The sequence below is a fragment of the Podarcis muralis genome, chromosome 17 (genome assembly GCF_964188315.1).
Source record: "Podarcis muralis chromosome 17, rPodMur119.hap1.1, whole genome shotgun sequence".
NCBI classification, from domain to species: Eukaryota; Metazoa; Chordata; class Lepidosauria; order Squamata; family Lacertidae; genus Podarcis; species Podarcis muralis.
In genome coordinates this window covers 12,768,426-12,787,848 of record NC_135671.1, presented here as the reverse complement: position 1 = coordinate 12,787,848, position 19,423 = coordinate 12,768,426, and the positions used below count along the sequence as shown (strand labels likewise).

General features: G+C 44.1%; 1 protein-coding gene across 1 annotated transcript; it reads right to left on the bottom strand.

The window, feature by feature from the left end:
• Positions 1 to 2,871: 2,871 nt before the first annotated feature.
• TAL2 (TAL bHLH transcription factor 2) lies at positions 2,872 to 16,271 on the bottom strand. Its single transcript, XM_028712840.2, has 2 exons — positions 16,017 to 16,271; positions 2,872 to 6,240 (listed from the first exon to the last, which is right to left on the bottom strand). The coding sequence occupies exon 2, from the start codon at positions 6,220 to 6,222 to the stop codon at positions 5,869 to 5,871; it is 354 nt and encodes a 117-aa protein (XP_028568673.1). The 5' UTR covers positions 6,223 to 6,240; positions 16,017 to 16,271; the 3' UTR covers positions 2,872 to 5,868.
• Between the last annotated feature and the right edge of the window lie 3,152 nt (positions 16,272 to 19,423).

The following is a 19,423-nucleotide window of genomic DNA, read 5'->3' as shown; positions in this document are numbered from 1 at the left end:
GCAAGAACTGAGTGGCCGAGTGCTTCTTAAGATGTCCTAGTCTTAGTCTTTCCACTGCATGGTCATTATGCAATGAAAGAACTCTGTCTGTCCAGATCCCTAGAAGTGTGAGGTTGTTTTTTTAAGTAACTGCTACTGTTGAATTACTGAATTCTAATAATTTTATTCCCACCTGCAATTATTTAAAACGTACCATTTAAAAACGTTTGGAGCTAGTGGGGAAGAGGCAGACCTAAAGCAGTATAATTACCACAGCGCTATCATTTAATTTAATCTCACAGCAGTCCTGTGATATCGGTTAAAACGAGTCATTTGCTGGAAGCCAAATATGACTTAATGGCTGAGCCGAAATGGGGGCTTTGATGTCCAAAGCGCAGCAGCTTCGCAACTTTGCAATTGCAGCAAAGTACAATATTTATTGGTCTGTTCCTTGAAGCTCACTTAGAAAGCAGAATTTCAGTCAAGAGACTTTAAGTGCCGTTTAACACAGGCAAATGGAAAGCAATGACCTCAGGACTCCATCTTGTCTCCCATGCTTTTTAACGTTTGCATGAAACATTTGCTGGGAGAAGCCATGTAGAGGTTTTGGGCCACAGTATCACTGGTGTGCAGATGCCACCCAGATCTACCCTTCTTTTCCACCTATCAAGACCATATAACACCAGTCCTGAAAGACCTACATTGGCTCTCAGTATGTTTCCAAGCACAATTCAAAGTGTTGGTGCTGACCTTTAAAGCCCTAAACGGCCTTGGCGCAGTATACCTGAAGGAGCGTCTCCACTCCCATCATTCAGCCTGAACACTGAGGTCCAGCTCCGAGGGCCTTCTGGCAGTTTCCTCACTGCGAGAAGTGAGGTTACAGGGAACTAGGCAGAGGGCCTTGTCGGTAGTGGCGCTTGTCCTGTGGAACGCCCTCCCATCAGAAAGCAAGGAAATAAATAACTACCTTACTTTAAAAAGACATCTGAAGGCAGCCCTGTTTAGGGAAGTTTTTAATATTTAATGCTGTATTGTGTTTTTAATATTCGGTCGGGAGCCACCCAGAGAGGCTGGGGAAACCCAGCCAGATGGGCAGGGTATAAATAATAAATTATCATTATTGCTACAGTGGTACCTTGGGTTAAGAACTTAATTCGTTCTGGAGGTCTGTTCTTAACCTGAAACTGTTCTTAATGTGATGTACCACTTTAGCTAATGGGGCCTCCCGCTGCCACCACGCTGCTGCACAACGATTTCTGTTCTCATCCTGAAGCAAAGTTCTTAACCCAAAGTAATATTTCTGGGTTAGCGGAGCCTGTAACCTGAAGTGTCTGTAACCTGAAGCGTCTGTAACCCGAGGTACCACTGTACTGATCCCAGGGGGACTGTAGAAGTCCTCAGTGGGTACCTGCAAATGGTTTTGAGGTGGAGGAACATGAAGAAGCTGAGGCTTCGACCACCTATGGCACAGGAAGCCAGCCAATCTGGATGGAGAGTTGCAAGTGGTTTTGGATGGGTTGTATTCTCCTTGAAAGAGCAAGTTTGCAGCTGTGGGGGCTGTTTCCTCCTGCAAACAGAGCTATCTATGGAGGCACAGGTGACAGAATCAGTGACTGGGATGCTCAAAGCAGCTCAAGCTGCTCTGCCAGCTACGAACCTCCAGAGAAAAAATATCTTCCCTCACTTGTTTACGTCCTGGTTACAGACTAGCCCACTGTAATGCATTCTATATGAGGCTGTCTTTCGAAATGGTTTGGAAACTTCAACACAGAGAATGCAATTGCCTGTTGAGGGGCAAGTGTTTGGAACACGTAGCAATCAGACTGGTCTTTAATTGTATAAGGTCTTTCATTACATTTAAACTGTTTCTGTTTTTGATTATAATCTGATCTGAATTACCATGCTGAGCCGTTATCCTGTTTTTAAACTGCTTTTCCTTTTCTTTAAAGTTTTGTAATGAAAGGGTTTTATGTTTTATGATTTCGAATGTTTCTGTAAGCCACCTCAGGAGAGCTTTGCTCTTGAAATGCTGTATATGAATACTGGAAACAAATGAATGAAGTAACGTATTGATTTTCCCCTAATAAGCTTTAAAACTTTACAAATGTTTGTTAAGAAGGTGAGCATCTTCCTAAGATGAACAGTTTAAAAACACACACAATAAAAAATAAACCTGGATAATAGATAAATAAATAGATTTAAAAGGCTGATGACAGCCACATTTATAATCAATAGTCCCCAGAACACTTTACAGTGTGCAAAGTGCTTTACATGAGGTATGTACACAGGGAGAGCGTGTGAAGGCATTGCAGTAGCCAGTGAAAGGAAGGAAAGAGAATTATGAAAATAAAGATTTATGAAAATAATATAATTAGTATGATGCTGTGTAAAATATAACAAGTGTAATTCAAGGTTTTTTGAGAACATTTGGAAGTCTATTTTAGGTCCGTTTAAATTTCTTGCATTCTTTTTTTTAAAAAAAAAATTGCTGTATGGGATGGGATATAAATTGTAATATAGTATATTGCTGTATAATTTTGTTAAATATGTTTAATAAAGATTTTTTAAAAAAATAAAATAAAAAGGAAGGAAAGATGAGAAACATCCCAAAGCTTCAACTTATCTAGAAGCAGGCAGGTGTAACAAAATAAGCATTTTAAAAGATGTTTTAAAAATAATAATAATGGGGAAACACTATTAGTGGCTAGAGTTTTTTTTTCCCAAGTGGCAGATTCTCCTTGATAGTATCTTCAGGATAATTAAGGGCTGAGTGGCAACTTTTCTAAAATAATAATAATAATGAAAGATGCAGTTAAAATTAAATGAAATACTTCTATTTCATTGACTTGGCTGGAGGAGTTAACACTTTAGTCCAACCATTCTCGATATGCCGCCCGAAATCACACAATTACATCCTCAGAGGTTTCTGTGTGGGCTCAAAATGCTCTCACACAGAGAAGGCTGCTAGTTGTGTCTCTTGCATGATTTACCGCTCCCAGATCTGCCTCCTGGGGAAGGGGGATATTAACTCCACTGTGCCCCTTCTGCAGATGGGATTGGATCATCCAGCCCATTCTTCTCAGCGCAGGCATACACTCTCAGAAGGGGCTGCCCCTTGCAACTGAAAAGACGATCGATCGGGTGGCTGCTCAAATTGGCTACTCGTGCAGAAACACTGAGGGCAGGGGAGATCCTCCATAGGCAGGCAATTCAAACTTCTACTCCGAAAAGTTAGCCTTTTCCGGTGTAAGATTGAAGCCAGATTAGATGTTATGTTATGTTATTGACATGATTACTGCTTGTGTATTTATTTGTATACAGTGTTACCTTGGTTCTCAAACGCCTTGAACTCAAACAATTTGGAACCCAAACACTGCAAACCCGGAAGTGTTCCGGTTTGCGGACTTTTTTCAGAAGCTGAACGTGCTCTGTTTTGAGTATGACGCTTTCGATTTTAGTGTTACACTGAGTTCTGTCTGTTTTGGCTATTTATTTTGCGTTTTGTTTTTGCGGCTCTTTTTGTGTGTGACTGTGTGGAACCCAGTCCAGCTACTGATTGATTGATTGATTGATAGTGTGACTGCAGTACATTGTTTATTACTTTCATTTTATGGATCAATGGTCTCGGTAGATAGTAAAATTCATGTTAAATTGCTTGTTTTAGGGGTTGTTTTTTAAAGGCTGGAACAGATTAATCCATTTTGCATTACTTTCCATGGGAAAGCACGCCTTGGTTTTGGAACGCTTTGGTTTTGGAACAGACTTCCGGAACGGATTAAGTTTGAGAACCAAGGTACCACTGTACAAGTAAGAACCATGGTGGGCTGCAGTGGACTGCTAGCATTAACCCTTTGCCGCCACTGTTGTCTCAGTCCAGATTGGGGAGGGGGCACCCCTAAAGCTGCTATTTGCTCCCAGAAAGCAACCTGCTTTCTGAGAGCCTTCTTCCTGATTTAAGAGCTCTCCCCCAACACCACTGTTCCGATCTCGTTCAGGGTATCCAATGCTGCTGTTTTAGTAAATAAAACAGAAAGCACTCGTCATATGTCACATCTAGCCTGGCCCTGAATTGTACAACCAGTTTTAATCCATAAAAAGGGTGCCTTGGGCTGCAATCCTAACCATACATGCCTGGGAGTAAGCAACATTGAATTCAGTAGGACTTACTTCTGAGTAGACATGCTTAGGATTGTTCTGTAAATCAACAAAAGTTTGGGAATAGTGCCTTTGATGAATGTCTGAGAAGTAGGTGAAATATAATGTAGTCTTATTTCTCTTTCATTGTAAATAATCCAACCAGCAACCTGCTGCCTTATAAAAAGCAGTGGAACGGGTATGTTTCAGTTAAACTGTGTTTCCCATTAGGAAACATTTCTTGAGCAATTTGATTAGTTCCACTTGTTAAATTTAAATTGTGTGAGTTTAAAAGTCCACGCCGCCTTCCTACTGACTATAGCCAAATTTAAAAATATTTTTGCCCCCCAATCTACAAAACCAGAGTAAACAGTTGCTGTTCCTGAAAAATAATCAAATTTGAATGTATGTCTTTTAAGATTCAAATGTTTTTGGGGGGGATTAAATAAGCAACCCTAGTTTATTTATTTTGGCAATTTTGAATGAAACTGCAGCAGGTGTACTGGGCATGATTCATCCTCTCTTGGCTTATGTGTTTTCACTCTGAAAATATACCAAATATCTTTTGGTTTGATTTTCCAGTTCTGACATAAGCTGCAAAGCAAAAAGAAAAAACTGGAAATGAGATGCAGACATAAGAGCAATGACGATGATTCGTAACTTGCATGGCTGATGAAGGCAACAGAAATGAGTTAGCAGGGGGCTTAGGTACTGTTTTCACCTGAGGCAAAAAGATTTTTGAAAAATACAACAACCTCTGCTCCAGGGCTCATTTTTCAGACCAAGACTGAAGGCAGGGATATGGTGCTCTCTCTGGAGTCTGCTGCTGAAAGCAACTACCTTTTGATGTTAGGATGGCCTTGACTTTTAAAACAATTTAAACTGAAGATAGATTGAATCTTCAGTATACGTTACTCAGAAGTGAAGAAATGGGCTTGCCGCCCTTCCTTCCACAAGCCTCCAGAAATGTGTGACATGAAGATTTTCCTCATACAGCTGTCTCTGCAGTGGCCCAACTCAAGCGTTTCTTTCCTTTTAGGAAAGGTAAGAGGAGATCACATGCAGCCCTCATGCCACACATTGCAGGAAACAAGGTAGAGAGGACTCACTCCACCACAGAAAAGAAGAGAAGAAGAGGAGTTTGGATTTGATATCCTGCTTTATCACTACCCGAAGGAGCCTCAAAGCGGCTAACATTCTCCTTTCCCTTCCTCCCCCACAACAAACACTCTGTGAGGTGAGTGGGGCTGAAAGGCTTCAAAGAAGTGCGACTAGCCCAAGGTCACCCAGCGGCTGCATGTGGAGGAGCAGGGAAGCGAACCCGGTTCACCAGATTACGAGACTACCGCTCTTAACCACTACACCACACTGGCTCCACAGCCCAATAATTGTATGAACTGGGCCTAGAAGTTACGTTGCTGCTCAGTCACCAGCTATTGGCTCCAATAACTCTCACCAATGCATCATGGGTAGTTTTCTGTGAGCCGTATCAAAGATCCTTGGCCTTGAGATCAAAGCACTTGGTGGCATGTAGAGCTGCTGGAATCCTGATCAACTTCCAGAGATTTGATATCCCTCTTTTTAAGTACTGAAAATTAGCATCTCCCAAAGAAACCGTTACACAAAATACATTCGTTAAAAGAGCAAAAGATATATGTATAAATACTGTACATAGGCAGACAACCCACAACTTGTATAAAGAAGGGAAACTATCAAATTACTACCAGGAGGGCTACAGCCCCGACAAACAGCAGGTCACGGAGATGAGGCCTCTGACCAACATTCTGGGGCATTGCTGCTTGTGTTGGGAGAAGGGACCTCAGAGTCTTCAATGAGAGTCAAGTCTTCCATGCTTTCCAAACTTGGACTTGGCTGGAACAGTCCCAGTATCCTTCCCCGTGGATTCATCCCTGGCTGCTGCAGGCCTTGTTCCCCAAGCACCTTGACAAGGAAGTTGATGTACCTCATGGCTAAGCGGAGGGTCTCGTTCTTGCTGAGCTTTTTGTCCGGAGGGTGGGTGGGAATGAGCTTCCTCAGCTTGGCAAATGCGCTGTTGACGTTCTGCTGCCTCCACCTCTCCCTGCTGTTGGTGAAGATCTTTCTGGTCATTCTCAAGAACCGGCAGAACTAGAGGAAGAGAAAAGTGTAAAGGTCATCATGAAAGGACTAGCTGAACTGCAGCCAGAGGATAGAAATAAACATTTTTTTTAACCCTTCAATAAAGGTAAAGGTACCCCTGACCATTGGTGGTGCTGTGGATTAAACCACAGAGCCTAGGACTTGCCGATCAGAAGGTCGGCGGTTCGAATCCCCGCGATGGGGTGAGCTCCCGTTGCTCGGTCCCTGCTCCTGCCAACCTAGCAGTTCAAAAGCACGTCAAAGTGCAAGTAGATAAATAGGTACTACTCTGGCGGGAAGGTAAACAGCGTTTCCGTACGCTGCTCTGGTTCGCTAGAAGTGGCTTAGTCATGCTGGCCACATGACCCGGAAGCTGTACGCCGGTTCCCTCGGCCAATAAAGCGAGATCAGCGCCGCAACCCCAAAGTCGGCCACGACTGGACCTAATGGTCAGGGGTCCCTTTACCTTTACCCCTGACCATTAGGTCCAGTCGCAGACAACTCTGGGGTTGCAGCGCTCATCTCACTCTATTAGGCTGAGGGAGCCGGGATTTGTCCACAGACAGCTTCTGGGTCATGTGGCCAGCATGACTGAGCTGCTTCTGGAGAACCAGAGCAGCACACAGAAACGCCGTTTACCTTCCCACCGGAGCGGTACCTATTTATCTACTTGCACTTTGAAGTGCTTTCAAACTGCTAGGTTGGCAGGAGCAGGGACCGAGCAACAGGAGCTCACCCCGTTGCGGGGATTCGAACTGCCGACCTTCTGATCAGCAAGCCCTAGGCTCTGTGGTTTAGACCACAGTGCCACCCGCGTCCCTAAACCCTTCAGTAAGATAGCTCAAACCTAGAGTCCAACTGCAAACCCAGTGCCTCTCTATTTCACTTCTGCTTTGTACGGGCCTGAAATGTTTGAGTAGACCAAAGGTCACTAGCGCCCCATTAGCTGATCACTCCAAGGGGAGCAGCAATATTTGTGAAAGGATAGCCAGAGCTGCCCTCTTCCTTTCTTTTGCTCTCTGCTTTTGTCAGCACAAGCTCTGTGAGCAAATAGCGACCTTTGTGGGTTTCTCCGTTAGATGGCATGCTTCAAAATGCATCCTTGTCTCTCTGACATTTGTACAAGATCAGCAAACAGAGTCCCCCATCCACCCAAGGAATCCTTTTCAAATAGCTGGCAGACTCCCAGTTTGTAGGTGGGACATTTATTTATTTACGGCCTCCCAACATGCAGCCCAATCCTAAGCATGTTTACTCAGAAATTCCACCATGTTCAGTTGTGGCTAAGTGTCATGGGATTATTGCTCTTCTCTATTTGCCTTCACCTTAAAATGTCTTCTTAGCCCTACCTCAGGGAGCTGTGCTTTGAATCCTTTTGCCTCAGACCCTCCAAGTGTCCCTGTTTCCCAGGGACAGTCCCAGATTTACAGAAGCCATCCCAGTTTCTAATTTGATCCCGGAATGTCCCGCTTTCCCTTAGGACGTCCCTATTTTCACTGGGGAAATGTTGGAGGGTATGGAGTTATGTGACCTCCGAGCCAAGGAGATAAGTAACCTTTAGAAGACATCTGAAGGCAGCCCTGCACAGTGATACCTCTGGATACGAACGCTTCTGCTTGCGTATGTGTTGGGTTATGAGTTACGCTAACCTGGAAGTAGTTGCTCCCAGATGCAAACTTTGCCCCGGGATGCGAGCAGAAATCGCGCGCCAGAGGTGTGTGGGCAGTGGGATGTGTGCTTTCACTAATGGTGCCTCATGTTAAGAACAGTTTCAGGATAAGAACAGACCTCTGGAACAAATTAAGTTTGTAACCAGAGGTACCACTGTATAGAGAATTCTTTTTTAAAAGTTTCATGTTTTATTATGTTTATAGATGTTGGAAGCTGCCCAGTGTGGCTGGGGCAACCCAGTCAGATGGCCAGGATATAAAATTTATTGTTGTTGTTACCACTATTGAATAGGACGTCCCTATTTTCAACGGAGAAATGTTGGAGGGTCTGTTGTCAAGGTTAGCTTTGCAAACAGAAATCTCTTGAGTAAATATTCCGTAATAATGCAATAAAACAAGATCCATATCCGGGATCCAAAGTGACCTGATTCAGATTGCCTGCTTTGAGTCTTATTTGAAGCTGCTCTGTTACATATGGGCACTTTTAAATGTCCAAACATCATGAAAATGTGAGGTTTAGGGTTTTCTTGTCTGTTAGGTGCAAGGATGGCCCATTCAGACAAAAAAGCTTTCATGTTTATGAATGAAATTGCTTCACGAGCCATTATGTGGATGGTGTCAGAGAATGAACCCCAAAGAAAGGCTCTGATATATATCTGTTGAAGTAAGTCTGGCTTTATAGAATGTCTTCTCAGCCAGTAGGGTTTATTGGCATAGTACAAAATGTGAATAAAAATGATTCTGACCGCTCCAGAATATAGAAATTGTACAGAAGATAAATTGTTGTCCAGGGTGTGTATACCCATATCACTGCTGTATGCTGTCAAACATATTTCATAGTGCTTCAAAGACCTATTTGACCAAATAAAAAACAGGACAACGATGTGAAAGTATACACATTATTACCTTCACCTCTTTGAAACTTCACACAGAATGAAGTCCGAGCAAACAAGTTAGAATCGAGAGCAGCACCTCAGAAGCCCCAAATGAACATGATGAACGAAGCTCACCCAAAGGCTACTACCATACAAAAGATTAACCAATGCAGGGAGCTACAAATGAAGATCTGTTTCTCAATAGCCAAGGCTTTGGGCAGCATCCCTTAGTGAATCTATTCAGGCTACTTAAACAGCACCAGCCGCAGCAGTTCCTCGCACAAAAGCTGCGTTTCTGGTGCATTTATTCCGCAATAAATGGCCGCTCAAGCAGCAGTAACCCTCATAGGCTAGCAAAGAACCTCTGTATAATCCAGTGGGAATGAGGGCTTACGAAGAAGTAAAATTTAAAGAGATTCAGACCTCCAGGGTATATAAATAGCTTAGATTTGTATCTGGCCTGTATCGTGCATATGCCTGCTCACCATGTTATGATGGCAGAATCTAGGGGCGCACGGATGAATGGGCCATAGCTGCCCAGACAGACCTTCCACATCACCCCCAACAATAGGCTTCTCAGTAGTGTCCGTTCACACATTGAGTGCAGCAGCTATTGAGTGTACGGTCTAATCAAGGACAGATAGATCAAGCTGACGTACATGCATGTGTCAACTCGCCTTTAGCATCCCCATCGTTGAACTTCAAAAAGAGTTAAGAAAATAATAGGGCCCCGATCCAGCTCTATAGCTACTGGCTATAGAGATAGAATCATAGAATTGTCGAATTGGAAAAGTCATCTCCCAAAAGAGAGTTCAGTTCCCAAAACAACAACAACAAACATGGGCCAAGATACTTTATGTCTAAGTGTATTTATTTTATTTAACAGAATTTGTATCCCGCTTAATTATAAATAAAGCTCTAAGAGTTTGATGAACAGAGGACTGTGTACAATGATCTCTCTCTCTCTCTCTCTCTCTCTCTCTCTCTCTCACACACACACACACACACACACACACCCCACTCCATATGTATTAGGAAATAGAAGATATCCAGCTCCAAGGACCTTCTGGAAATTCCCTTGCTGTGAGATGTGAGGTTACAGGGAACCAGGCAGAGGGCCTTCTCAGTAATGGCGCCCTCCTTGTGGAACGCCCTCCCTTCAGATGTCAAAGAAATGAACAACTATTTGACTTTTAGAAGACATCTGAAGGCAGCCCGGTTTAGGGAAGTTTTTAATGTTTGATGTTTTATTCTGTTTTTAATATTCTGTTGGGAGCTGCCCAGAGTGGCTGGGGAAACCAAGCCAAGTGGGCGGGGTATAAATAAATACAGTGGTACCTCTGTTTGCAAACACTTCTGGTTGCGCACCCTTCGGGTAACAAGCTCCGCTAACCCGGAAGTTTGTGCTCCTGGAAGCGAACTTTGCCCCTGGATGTGAGCGGAAATTGCCTGTGCGCCATAAGCAAAAGCGCGCCTCAGGTTGAGAATGGTTTCTGGTTACAAATGGACCTCCGGAACAGATTAAGTTTGTAACTGGATGTACCACTGTAAATTATTATTATTATTATTATTATTATTATTATTATTATTATTATTATTATTATTACCATCCACAAGGAGCCATTTAGACAAGGGTCTAGTAGGTATGGGACAAGGGACGAGGTATGGGAAAGTGATGGGAAATTACAAGAACTTAGAATGTGTCGATATATGTATGTATTAGTATAGCCAACAAAATTCAAATTAAAAACAGATTCCAAAAAAACAAGATCACCCCTCAGAACAGTAAAATGCCCAAACACCTAATTAGTAAGGCTCAAAATGTATCCTAAAGGCCTCTTTTAAAATGTATGAAGAAATATCTTACAAACGTAAGAAAGTAAACAAAGTTTCTAGCTGCAATTCTCTAAGTGAATACACCCAGGCATGGCCAAACGTGGCCTTCCAGCTGTTTTTGGACTACAACTCCCATCATCCCTAGCTAACGGGACCAGTGGTCAGGGATGATGGGAACTGTAGTCCCGAAACAGCTGGAGGGCAGAGTTTGGCCATGCCTGCTAGTAACAGTCTTCCCCCACCTGGTTCTCTCCAAATGTTTTCGACTACAATTCCCATCAGCCCCTGCTTAATGCTGTCTGGGGCTGAAGGATGCTGCTAAGCATCCAAAATGAGACTTTTAATATCAACTGGAGCTAATTGCCTACCCTAAGCAGCCCAGTATTATCAAGGAAGCAGAATTTTGGAGGCCTTTAACAACTGCAATGCTTAAGACTGACAGAGTGGGCTCTTAACCCCTTAACAACATACAAATTCCTGGTTTTAAATAACTTGGGAGTGGGCTGGAAAATCTAGAGCGGTTTTTCCACCCCCATTGTGATGGGTAAAAGAAAACGGAATAGTCCCATCTGCGCCACTCTGAGCTCCCCCTGGACAAACAGCACAATACAAATGTAATAATAAATAAATACTACCTCATTTTTAAAATAAACAAAGCCCTGTGTGGTTCAGACAACGGCATTTATTCTTTTCCGCAGCAGAAAGACATTAAATCCACTATCAGCAAGGCATGGACGTACAATTATGAGTTGTATGTTTCTTAGCCAAGGAATCAATGAAGCGGACTTCCCCACTTACCGTAGTTCTGTGAAGGAAACCAGCACCCTAAAGCTAGAGCTCTACAAAAAAACAGACCCAGCAATGCAGCTGATGTGGTTCTAGCATTATCAGGGCGCCATTTTGAGCAAGGGAGCCGGAATGAGATTTTCCCAGCACGAAGGAGTAAACTGCCCAACTTCTTTTGTTATATGTACTCACGCCAAGCCTACAGTCGTGCAACTAAACTGACTACAAAAAAAATGGTTTCAGTAGAGTATCTATGGTAGGGGTCAGCAAATTTTTTCAGCAGGGGGCCGGTCCACTGTCCCTCAGACCTTGTGGGGGGCCGGACTATATTTTTTTTTTTGGGGGGGGGGAATATGAACGAATTCCTCTGCCCCGCAAATAACGCAGAGATGCATTTTCAATAAAATCACACATTCTACTCATGTAAAAACACACTGATTGCCGGACTGTCCGCGGGCTGGATTTAGAAGGCAGTTGGGCCAGATCCAGCCCCTGGGCCTTAGTTTGCCTACCCACGATCTATGGCACATGGATTTGCTCAACAATGCAAATGTGGGTCCATGGTGGGAATGGAGGCATGTGAGAAAATATGTCTACCCTGCTTCTCCTTCATTTTCAAAGCAACCTACAACAACAGCAACAACTAAACCCCTTAAACGATTAAAACGGCCCCCGTTTGTTAAAACAACAATTGAAACAGCAATTTAATATGGACTGCCTAGCTAAAACACACACAAAAAATGAAAGCATTCCGTGACATACAGTCAACACTCCTAGACAGCACCATCACAGAAAATGGATGCTGTTTCCGAAGATAGCACTTCACTTCTAGGTGCTCAAAGCTTGCTCACCTAGCCAAACATTCGCTTTTTAAAGCCATGCTCTCTAATCTCAGATGCCTGCAGATTTATTGCCATTTTTCAGCAGCGCACACGGAAAATGCACACTGCATATGGTCAGAGGCACTTTTCTGTTATTTTCCTGTTCCACTGAGTCAATTTGGAAAAGAGGTTATGGGCTGAAGAGGGTTGTACCCCAGTGGTAGATTTACTCAGAGCAGACACACTCAAGTAAATAGCTATGACTAACTTAATTTCAGTGAATCTACTTTAAGCAGAGCTGGACAGAACCCAAAGCTTTTCTTGAGCTTTCGTAGCCCAATAAGCAGCGGCATTTCAATATTATTGTTGGGTTCATGGGTCCTTTAAAAGAATTATAATAAAGAATTATTATTTTTTCAGGCAGACTGAAGTTTCCGACCACTTAAACAACAAAATAAACTTCTTTTTTACTGAATCTGCATGTATTAGATCACTGCTACAATATAATTAATGTTTGCAAGCCCAAAAGATTAAAAAATTACACTATTTTGCTAATTTATTTATTTATTTAAAAGTAGCAGAGTAGCAGAGGGAAACAAAAATACTGAGATGCAATTTTTTAGTATTGGTGCATACAATTCCTTAGACGCACTGGTCCCAGCTCAGAGGCTTCGATAACCATGCAAATACTGCACTATTCGCGTAGAGTTCCCTTATGAGCAGAGGGTACCTCATTCACTTCAGTCGGTTGTGCGTAAGAACCCTTGTGGAATTTTGAATCAGGGTCATTATGCAGCAATTAAGCGCCACGGAAATTAATGGGACTGCATTCTAAGTAATACATTGGTTTCGCTAATGAAGTCTGCTTTTATGTAAGAATTACCCCAAACACAGCAATTAGAAGGGGGGCCAAATAAACAAGCTAAGATTAGTACCCCCAATTAAAAGCGCATTTAGGAAAAGGCATTGCCAAGAGTCATTTCCCCCCTGAAATAAAGGTTGTCCCCTGATTTAATTCAATTTTTAAATATTTTCTCTCTCTCTCTCTCTCTCTCTCTCTCTCTCTCTCTCTCTCTCTCTCTCTCTGTGTGTGTGTGTGTGTGTGTGTGTGTGTGTGTAAAATCTAAGAGAGAAATAGCCAGAAAATATAAGGAAGGAAAGACAGACAGACAGACAGACAGACAGACAGACAAAAAGCAGTTTTTAAAGCAAAAAATTGCAGCTGCTGGGGAGCGGGGAGGCACCTAGATCAGAACCACAAAACCCTTTCCCATCTCATGCTTTTTTTCTAATCTGAAAGCCCCCCCCCCCCAAGCTGCTATTAAGTTCAGGAGGCAAACAAAATTGTGCCAGGGAGGACTAAGCCTACCTTCACAGCACCTGTCTCAGACTGCGCTGGGGGATCCCCCGGGGCTGCATTTGGCCTTAAAAAAAAGTACAGTCATAATGATTTCCCACCATCATATCCAGTTTAGGGTGAAATGAAATGAGACAACGGGGATACGCAAATAGCTCTTTGGTCTCTGTGAACTTTTACAAACAGCTGTGGCACGAGCGGGGGGGTGCATCCAGATATAGGGCCACAACGGGGCAGAGACTGGGGGGTGGGGTTTCATTGCTTCCCCCTCCACTGCATACAAACTGCCCTTCCTACGGAGCTGCTATTTGCCCTGCAAGGAAAAAGCACACATTTTCCTAACAAGCCAAATAACAGCTTGGGAGGTGGTGGTTATAAGGAACAGGGCAAGTTAACCCCCTCCCTCCCCGCAATGCCACATTCTCAAACGGATTGCCCAACCCCCTTGCTGCCAATATTTGCAAAGGTTTGCAGTTCTGTTTTTCGTTGTTCTTATTTTATCGCCGAAAAGGATAACCACCTAAAATTCGGGAGCCATCCAAATCCAGAATTAAATACCCCCCCCCAAGTCATCAAAGGAAAATCATATCTAAATCACATGGGATGCTTGCTGTATAGTGTTAATTATATTTAATATTTATAAGCTGGTATTCTATGTGTGTGCGCACACAGGCTCGAGTATAAAGAGTTTTCTCTCTGCCCATATCCAGTTTGGCCTTTCTGATGAGAGGGGGGCAGTTCTGAGATTTTTCAGCCAAACGGTGTTGGCAAATTCTAGCCATAACAAAGTACCTTTTTAAGGCACTTTGATTTCGTTGGAAAAAATGTCCTTAAATCTCTCCTGCTGATGTCAACAGTATTCAAAGGTGTTTCTCCTTATCTGGATTTTGCCCCACATTATAAAAACGTACATATATTATGGAACTGAAATCTGTATATAATAAGGTACTGCCTGTGCTTTTTGGGGGGGGGTAAAAAATAAAAAATGAGGTGCCTTGATAAATGTGCTGTGGGTGCCAGCCCATAATAGCTGCCATGGGCAGGGAAAATAAGAGGTACTCTGTATTAGTAAGTAGGATCACAAAAAAAGCACTGGGTATTGCAATATGACCAGAGAGAATTACATGTTGAGCTGGTATTTTCCACTGGACACTGTATTGTTTTAAGTGGGATGAAAGTCCGAGGACTCTGTTGCTGTTGCTGTTATTATCTTTTAAACGGTGTTTAGGAAAGAATCGACAAAGATAGCTAAATAGTTCCTATATGTATGCACATGCAAAGAACTTGCAACCTAGGCAAGGAATTCATAGCTGTCACTGTCATATACACTCAAAGGGGAGGAAATTCAACAAGACCTGCAACCTGCTCCCAAATACTTTATATGGAAATGCCATCGAAAGTCCTTTAAATGGAAACATACCCACAGATTTCGGTAGGATAGTTCCACGTAGTATGTGCTTAAGACAAGGAATGCAAAGCTACAGATCTGCCTCTTGGGGCACTGAGTGAATCTGTATTAATTAAACACTATAAAAATATTCCACAAGACACACAATGAGCTAGCTACCTTGCATGCTAAAGCATAAGAATCTGTTGCCTGAATATTTCAAAAATAAATATGACAGAAACTGTTGAGGCTGCTGTGGTTTAAGAAAGTAGCCCTATCATGTTGTATACATCGCATGTAATGGCATGTAGAATGTAAAGGAAGCCTCAAAGTGTCCAGTTTAGTGGCATTTTCCACCCAGGGGTGTACGTGATTTTAACACACCACATGGTTTTAAATGCTAAACTCTTGAAAGCTTCCAGAATTTCACTCGGTTGTTGATATTCCCTGTTTCTTCACCATTGTCATTGTTATTATTATGCATTAAATTTGTATACCAGAAGGTCTCAGGGCGGTTCACAACTTAAAATCATAATATAAAAACGCAAAACAAAAACAAAAACAAGAACAACCTAATAATACCCACCTCCCCGCCGAATTCCATGCAATCTCAGCTGTGGAATGTTATTCAGACGGACAAAATGAGAACAGCTCCACCGCCAGTCTCTTAACTGCAATGCTTATGCTACAATGTCAGCAGCAATGTGGGAAAGAGCAGAGGGTACAACCGTCACCCTCCAGGTCTGGATTTAGTCACCTGTGAAGGAGCAGCCCTTTCCAGACATAGCCATGTGCCGCCACCACCTTATGAGTGTCAAAAGGAAGCTGTCAAGATTCTTACTCCTTCCCCAGCACAAAATTCAGCACGGATGTCTAAAAAGGCATTCCAGCGAAACCACCCAGCAATGCCCTCAAAGCCTTTTGGTTTTGGGAAAAGTGGGAATGTGTGCATATTTGGGAAAGTTGCATAAAAGACTAAAATGCTTTAAAAATAAAAATAAAAAATCTAAGAAGGAAAAACCACACAAACACATAATAAGCAAAGTAACTTACCTTTTCCAAAGCTGATCTTGCAGAAGTGCTCGCCTGCAGCCCAAGTTCGCTCTGGCTGCTCCCCGTACTTTGCTCTCCCAGCTCTGAGACACAAGAGCTGCTCTCTCTCCTGACAATCCAGCCAATTGCCTGTCCCTGCCTGCTGCCTCCTTTATAGAACGCCAGATCCTTTGTCTGGCGCGTGTCACCACTAGTGCTAGCGATCCAGGGAGCTTATTCCGTATCTCCTGGGAGATCCTTTTCATGCTGCAGCTTCTTGCTCTTCCTAGAATTCTAGCCCATGCTAGAATAGGTGGACAAGGCAGCTTTGGAGCTTTGTTCTGAAATGCCAAGATGTTTGGATTCAAACGCTAAGGGGGGGAAAAACACCAGACAGGCTATTTTTGCAAAAGGCCGTAAGTAGCTGGCAGTTGGCAATGCGATGCTTTCTATGTGTTGTTGGACTCCCATCAGCCCCCAGGCAGCATGGTCAATGGTCAGGGGTGATGGATGTTGGGGGGCACCATCTTCCCTACCCCAGCCATAGCCTAACGAATTCAGCAGGGTTTTATAGGAGGTGAGCTTCGTTTAAGTCTGGGCTTAGGAATCAGGCAGCGGGTGGGGGGGGCTCAGCCCTGGAATTGATTTCCAAGTGCCTGGAGTGCTAGCATGGCAAAGGAAGCACCTCTGAGCATGTGCAGAGTGTCCAGCAACCGCCAAACATCATTGTGTGCCTGGCCTTGTGAGCGGGGAGAAGCTGGGAGACCAGTAAGGACAGCTTGGAGTCCCGCTCAGAAACCTGGCAATGCTCTTTTTAGAAACTAATCGCCGGAATACAACACTTGTGGGAAAACACCGGTGTGGAAAATGCCTCGTGGGATGTAATTTTTTAAAAGGCAACAGGAATGGTTGTCGAAGAAAGCAAAACAAAGGAGACGCACACTACTCTAGAGACCCGCGGAGGCTGTTTGTAATCACAATGTTTTTCCGCGTATCATTCAGTGATGTGTGCACCAAATATTTCACATAACTGCAGCCCAGGGACACACGTACATAGGTATGCAGCTACAAACAGGGGGAGGACTGTTCAAGCTCAGACCTTCTGTGGGGTAACTCCAGTTTCAAACCCTGGCACCCACATTTAAATGGGTTGGGGGGGGTCTAGGTATTGCCTCTAGTCATAAACCCGGCCTGCGAACGGTCCGGGAAGCAGCGTGTTTTTACATGAGTAGAATGTGTCCTTTTATTTAAAATGCATTTCTGGGTTATTTGTGGAGCATAGGAATTCGTTCATTTCCCCCCCCCCCCCCTTCAAAATATAGTCCGGCTGAGGGACAATGGGCCGGCCCCCTGCTGAAAAAGTTAGCTGACCCCTGCTCAAGAGCTTCTGCCACCTAGACCGTAACTGAACGAGATGCACCGATCCTCTGACCTCCGACTTATAGTATGGCAACTTCAAAATGTTCAGACAGTAACAACCGTCACACAACAACTCAGACGATAGCCACCCCCACCCTTGGTGACTGGCCTTTAGTCTACAGGGTTTAGATGTTGGTTGCAGCAATGAGCTGAGAGGAGGGCCTCTCAGCCATCCTCTGTATTGTATTACTATGCTGTGCTGGTCAATGCTTGTAAGGGACCCCTGACCATTAGGTCCAGTCGTGGCCGACTCTGGGGTTGCGGCGCTCATCTCACTTTATTGGTCGAGGGAGCCAGCGTACAGCTTCCGGGTCATGTGGCCAGCATGACTAAGCCGCTTCTGGCGAACCAGAGCAGCACACGGAAATGCTGTTTACCTTCCCGCCGGAGCGGTACCTATTTATCTACTTGCAGGGGCCGAACGACAGGAGCTCACCCCGTCGCGAGGATTCAAACCGCCGACCTTCTGATCGGTGAGTCCTAGGCTCTGTGGTTTAACCCACAGTGGCACCCGGGTCCCGTAACCGGCTGTACTTTGAATAAATAAGGTCTTGTCTTAGACTCTGTGAAAGGATTTTGTGGAACTGTAACAATCCTTCATGTGGCTTATTAGACTCTATGAACAGACAGGTGGAATAGATACTTATACATGTATGGACCTTATGCATGAACTGTCTAGACCAGTGTTTCCCAACCTTGGGCCTCCAGCTGTTTTTGAACTACAATTCCCATCATCCCTGACCACTGGTCTTGCTAGCTAGGGATGATGGGAGTTGTAGTCCAAAAACAGCTGGAGGCCCAAGGTTGGGAAACACTGGTCTAGACAATGAACTGGTCCATTGGGTCTTCTGCTTTTTTCGTTGAACTTTATGAGACTTCCGTTGAAATCTACAATTTGATACAATGAATAGTATACCTTATTTATTCAAAAGTACAGCCGGTTACGTCTCGTGTGTTTATTGAGTATGTTTCACATAACCATAGGTTTGTTGTTGTTGTTTTACCAGTCTCAAAGGGCACCAGCCACCACTGCAGTTCCAGGTGCATTGCAGACTTTGCTGCCTCTGCTGCTTGCAACTCATAAGACTTGGTGCAGAAGGAAAGAAGATGGGGAGGGAGGGGGTCAGACCCCGGATCTGAGTTACAGAGTTATTGTAACTCCAGCTGGAATAGAAAGAGCTCAAGGATAAGAGGAGCTGGAGGCTGCTGGTCTCTCTGCTGAGCTGATGAGGAGGCCCTGCATGCAGCCCAATCGCTCCTTGTTCTGCTGCTGCCTGACAGAGTGGCGGTTACTACCTCTCCACGCCGAACGGCTGCAAATGAAGCTGCTGCTCAAGGCACAACAGCAGAGGTCAGCTGAAAAGCAGGCTGCCCCAGTGGCATATCATGGGTTGCCAGTGCCCGGGGCTGCATGAAGGAGGTGGGAGGGAGGGAGAGGTTGCTTCCTGGTTATGGAGAAGCTGTTTTCAACGACACCCAGCAATGGAAGCACCCAGCGGTACGGAGGCAGCACCAGGTGTTGAAATTTTGCTCCCCTAAATTTTTTGTGCCCGGGGCAAACTGCCCCTGTGGCCCACCACCACGCTATGCCATCTGATACTAAGCAGCTTGACACCTATTATTACTCCTACTCCTACTTCCTATCTTGCTTTTAATGCCCTTTTTTGTAGCCAAGCCTGCACACCTGGTTTGGTCCATGGTCCACCTGACTGTTAGAATTCCTGCTCCGTTATTGCAGTTATGGGATTGTTGTCTTTCACATGACGGTATATGTTTTGACTCCACAGAGTGGGAAGTGATGGAGGCAGGATGTTTGTGTTACTGTGTTCCGTGAAGTGGGACTATTGTCCTTTGGTTTTTTCTCTTTGCTGTCTAATGCTAGGGAGAGAGGGAGCCATGTTGCAGTGCTCCGTGTGTGTTTATATGTAAATAAAGTAGATTAGCCAAAATTGCTGAGTTGCTGAGGTCTGTTACGCAAGCTGCGAAGTCTCTGCGGATCCCTAAGTGTG